General features: G+C 48.9%; 1 protein-coding gene across 1 annotated transcript; it reads right to left on the reverse strand.

Annotated features, from left to right (window-relative positions):
• Window positions 1-258: 258 nt before the first annotated feature.
• Window positions 259-4,884, reverse strand: LOC104618677 (beta-galactoside alpha-2,6-sialyltransferase 1-like; the record flags this gene model as incomplete). The annotated part of the gene is made up of 2 exons (XM_010284330.1): window positions 4,235-4,884; window positions 259-356 (listed from the first exon to the last, which is right to left on the reverse strand). Coding segments are annotated over exons 1-2 (729 nt in total), but the record flags the coding sequence as incomplete, so codon positions are not given.
• Between the last annotated feature and the right edge of the window lie 288 nt (window positions 4,885-5,172).

The raw sequence follows: 5,172 nt of genomic DNA on the forward strand, positions 1-5,172 counted from the left end.
TAATTTAACTGCATGTTATATCTCAGCTATGGGGAAAAGGTTTGCCAACTGTCCTCTGTTGCAGGGAAGGGTGTCCCCATCCTACAGCTATCTGCCAGGGACAGGAGAAATCGGATGGAAAACCCTGTTCTCCTCAAATTAATTTTAAAGACCTCCCAGCAGCAGATGAACCCAGAAGCCCCCCAGATGATGTTATTTCAGGGGAGGAATGCAGCTCTGCTGTGCTTGGCCCATTTGGCACACGTTTGTCAGACCTACCTGGGAGTTCACAAGACGAATTGTTGTCTTTTGCCCCACATCTTCTTCAAACCCCTTGACAGGAGCCCCATTGAATCGCAAGACGGCATCGTGGCTGTCTGAAAGCCAAACAGAGTGAAAACCAGTGAGCTAGCAACCGTTTTTGAGTTACAGAAGAGATGGGCAACAGGTATCCACCTGCATTTCTAATATGATCTAGCTAGTCCCTGGAGAATTTCCATGCTACAACTAGAAGCACCAAGCCAGACTCTGCGGAAGAAGTTGTTAGTCTAACTTCATGGTCAATACACTTTTAAAAATCCACTTTTTTAAACTACAGCCCGCTGGCCGGCTGCGAGCGCAGCCCTAGCATTGGCTCTGCACGGAAGGGCGTGGCATCTCCCTCCCTCTCCCTCTTCTTCCTTCCAAACACTTTACCAGCAGATAGACCGATACACAATTGATTTGCCACGTGGCTGGCTGCAAACTAAGGATCTGGAAATAATGGCGAGCCAGCGTCCTCTCTCGCAGCCTGGAGGTTGACCAGCTTGAGAAATATGTCTAATAACCACAGTGGAAAGCGAAGCTGCTTCAGCCTGCCAGCGCACCTCCCACGTCACAGAAATAAAACCACCGCTGTGCGTTTAACAGGCACGGCTTGTTACAAGCCTTGGGATCCACTGCATTTTCCTCCGCTGGCATCATCTCTTAAGATAGCGCAGCATTCCTCCAGCATCCTCCTCTGCCTGGGAGCAGCCGGCCACGCTGCCGTAATGCCACGGAGCCAGGCTGCTGCTGCGGCATGGAAGGCGTGCGTGCCCGTCACCCTGGCACCCTGGCTTCTCCGTACCTACCGACTAGATTCGGGTAGGAAACCTTTTGCGTGATCAGAGGCGTTCGGCCGCAGGAGCGGGACCCGCTTCCCTGCGTTCGCGCTGCGGCCATGCGACCGCAGCTCCCACCGGCTGCAGCTGGGCTCCGTGGGGAGGGCTGGGTGCCAGCCGGGGCAGAAGGGCTCGCTGCTCCAGAACCGGCTCTTGTCGGGATCATTTTCTTGAAAACAGCACTGGAGGACCAATAATCACTCGCAGCAAAGACTAGTTTCTCAGCTACTTTATTCTCCTAGACAAGTGGATCTCGTTTAGAGCCCTTCCAACGCAACACGGGAAACCCAGAAAGCTGATGTTTCTGAAGAAAACTGACCACAACCACATGTCCGTGCTGAGAAGCAGCTCTGTGGTTACCATTACAGACCCTTAACCCCACATCCTACCTTACACTGATGGAAGTACAAGGTTATTATTTCCCCACATAACTTCATCCAGCCACCAAGCGTTCTTACGCCCTAAATTAGCATTTTGGAACAGTGTTTAATGACTGCACAGGCAGAGCCGCTGGCTCTCGGAAGCACTCTACCTCCAGGTGGTTGTGCTGCACTCGGTATTTCCCGTCCCAGATTTTTCACTGGCCATTCGTAACATCCAATAACACCAAGAGCCCAGTAAGATACGAGCTGCTTGTTTACAAGCTTCTCCCCGTTCTGCTCTGCCAGCCTCCCTTACAGTGACTAATTGCTCATTTGATATATTAACGTGATTACACAGAACAAATATTTCCCGTCCACTTAAGGAGTAATAATTCAGCAATCCATCGTGCTCATCTACGCAAATGCTTCAATTTAAGCCTGCCAGATGTAGTACCTTTTTGGCACCTTCCTCCAACAAAAACACGGCTTTTCCTACATGGAAATATGTCAGGTCAAAACTGGGAAAAAAACGTATACAAATACACTGAACACTCCTGAATCCTTGGATATCCACTCTGCCCAGCTCAAGGCTGCGAGTGCCCCAAACTCTGCAGAATCAGTAGCAGAGATGACTGCTTGAGCAGAAGGGTTAAAGTCTACGACCCGGGAACAAGGAACCCAAGCCAGGGACACCAGCGGGCGTTAATGGCATTTGCCTCGGGCACATTACACAATGACCTTCCCAGCATCCATCCCTTGTGACCTGGAACAAGCTGGTGCTTCAGTGTCGGGGACAGGCTCAGAGACCAGCAGTAGGAACAATGAAATGGCTTTCCACGTCTGATGTCCCCTCAGCTGTGCCGCAGCCGGAGCACAGCCCATTGCACTTCTTGGCTGCTCCAGCACCGAATCCGGCACTTGCATGGACTGCGTTACAGCACACCGTGATCACCACCCTCAGCTCGTGAGAGGGTCTCCTCACGGAGGAGCGAGCAGTTTTATCAGTGTGCTGGAGTCTAACAGAGACACCCTTGGGCACAAGCCAGCACTGTCGAGGAGAATGTTCAACAGAAGGTCACTTCTGTGGAAACCTTTAGCTACTGAACTTCAAGAGGCACCTAAACAAGCCAAGACAGGTACTCAGTCAGAATTGGCTTCCCAAGTCTTGATCTAGCTGGCCTCAAACACTTGTAAGAGGCAGAAACAATTACATCGACCAACTCCCACCTGTGATTTTTACCAGGAGGTAATGCTACCTTGGTTAATACCACCACCGCTACCTTTTTTCATCACATCTTTCACAGCATTTTAACACACTTCAGACTGTTCAACCTCATTCTCGTGCCTGTCCACCTGCCCTGTGGAGTACACAGGAGTTTGGGGGTGAACTTTTGAGCAACTACCAGAAGAAAACCCTGATCTTCCCGTGAGCATCTGAGGACTACAATTCTGAAGGCTTTGCCCAGGTCGTTCATGAATAAAGTACCAAAGGGCCATCTACCTAATTGTTTCAGAGGATGAAGGCTACTTGCAACTTAGTGCAGGCCAAAGGGACCTGATCCAACGGACAACTTACGGACACACTGAAGTCTGCAAACCATTTCCACTGGAGAGAACATCCATAGGCTTTAAAAACTTCTCCTGCAGTGAAGCTGCAGTTCAGCAAAGTGTGAATATTAACTGAGCCTCAAACAATTGAAGAAGAAAGCTGAGGGAACTGCAGGCACAGGAGCATTTTCTGCCAGGTATAAAATCCTGAACTGAAGGCTGGAGAACTGGTTTGCCTTGCATGTTTGCTTTCTTAAAGACACAAAATGCTTCGGTATCAAAACATGCTACTTTATAACCCACTGTACAAGACCAATGCTTCAGCATTTATTAATTCATACATTCACCTCAGATAAATACGGTCAGATAAGACTTTGCAAAGCACCACCAAACCTTGTCTGAAGCCCTCTGAAGTTTTCCCATGGTCCCCTGGGCCACTCCCCTATGGTTCAGAACGAAGCAGTGCCACCTTTGGAAAGCCATGAGCAAGAATCACAGTGTCACTGAGGTTGGAAAGGACCTCTGACAATTGTCTGTGCCCAGCCCCTCCGCTCAACTCTGGGTCAACTAGAGCAGATTGCTGAGGGCTGTGTCCAGCGGGGTTTTTTCCCTTTAGTGCTGTTTTTTACTTCTCTGAAGAAGTCTTCCTGAACGAAAAATGTTCTGACTGTTGACTGTGCAATGAGCATGCTGGCATTGCTCAACTCATCCCAAGCCCTCCCAAGAAACAAACACTTGAGGAACCAAGACCTCTCCCTGGTATCCAGTATTAGTGCTACACTCTGGTGATGCCAACACATTCACGAAAATTAAAAAGACTAGCTGGAATAGAACTACCTGCACGTACGTCATGTTCTCTCAGCTCAACCCAACCCTTCCCCTGCCTTGGGGCTTTCCTGTTTCGGTCTTCCCAAGGTCTAAGGCTTACAGGCACTGTGATCCAAGGGCATCATAAGGCAGCCTGCACTGTGTGGCGTGTACACTCGGAAAGGAAGGGAGTATCTGATCATTACTCCCATCTCCTCCTAGGCTGTAATGTTCACTAACTTTAAATTAAGTTTAAGGACAATTTTTCAACTTATTTTGAACACCTTTGTGACCACAGCAGAGAGTTACTGGTAAGAGTATGACAGTAGGTTACGTCTGTTCAGCGTTATTTCTATTCAATGTTACTTGACTTCATGCTAATACAAAAATACCAACCTATCTCTTGTCCCAAATGCGATGATTTCAGAGACCCTGCTGAAGACACGACAGCACAGCGACCCAGGCGGCCCGCTGTTTCATTGAGGCTTTTCCCTGGTAGGTATTGCTGCCATTCAGAGGTATCAAAAGGACCATCCGATCCCTGTATCATGGTCACGTTCACCCTGTCCCGTAGCTGGCAGAGCAGCTTCTCTGGGCTGAGTTTCACAGCATTCCGCTTCCCGTTGTAAGTCACATTGTACTTGTTCATGGACAGGTAGTTTTTTCTGACCTTCTGCAGCCTGGGTATGAGGTTTCTGGATGAACTGTCCTTATCCCATACCTTCACAGAGTCTACTGCTTTCTTGGACTTTTCAGCAGTTCCAGAGGTGCTGCCTTTTACTGTGTTGTGGTTACCAAACCACGTTTTGGGTATCTGACCCAATTCACTGGCTGCTTCATGCAAAAGGCTCTGCGGTTTAAGTGGGTTCCATTTTTCCGAACTCCTGTGAACCTGCAAATCATCACTCTTGGTCTTGAAAGGAACATAGTAGCTTCTTCTCGTCTCTCTCCACAGGCAAACTGTCAGAGCTACCAGTATCACCACAAGAACACATGTGAATTTTTTCAACACATTGATGTGAACCATAGTGTATGGTGCATCCAAATGGGACGACTAACACCGGGCAGGAAGCTGGTCCTGGGAGAGAGGAACACATCTCAGTCAAGGCTGCGTGCACAGGCATGCGTGTATATATATAAATATCGGCGCGTGGGCAACGGGAGGGGAGAGGGAGAACAGAGGAGCATTTTTAAAATTTCAGGTTGTTTAAAGATCTCATTTCAAAGTCCACCACCTCAAACATCAAACGGAGAGACCTGAGCTGGCCATTAGCCATCACATGCCGCGTAACGGTGATCTGAGGCCGCTGCCACTCAAACTGTTTTTCTATTCC

The sequence above is a fragment of the Phaethon lepturus genome, unplaced genomic scaffold, assembly GCF_000687285.1.
Source record: "Phaethon lepturus isolate BGI_N335 unplaced genomic scaffold, ASM68728v1 scaffold48093, whole genome shotgun sequence".
Classification (NCBI taxonomy): domain Eukaryota; kingdom Metazoa; phylum Chordata; class Aves; order Phaethontiformes; family Phaethontidae; genus Phaethon; species Phaethon lepturus.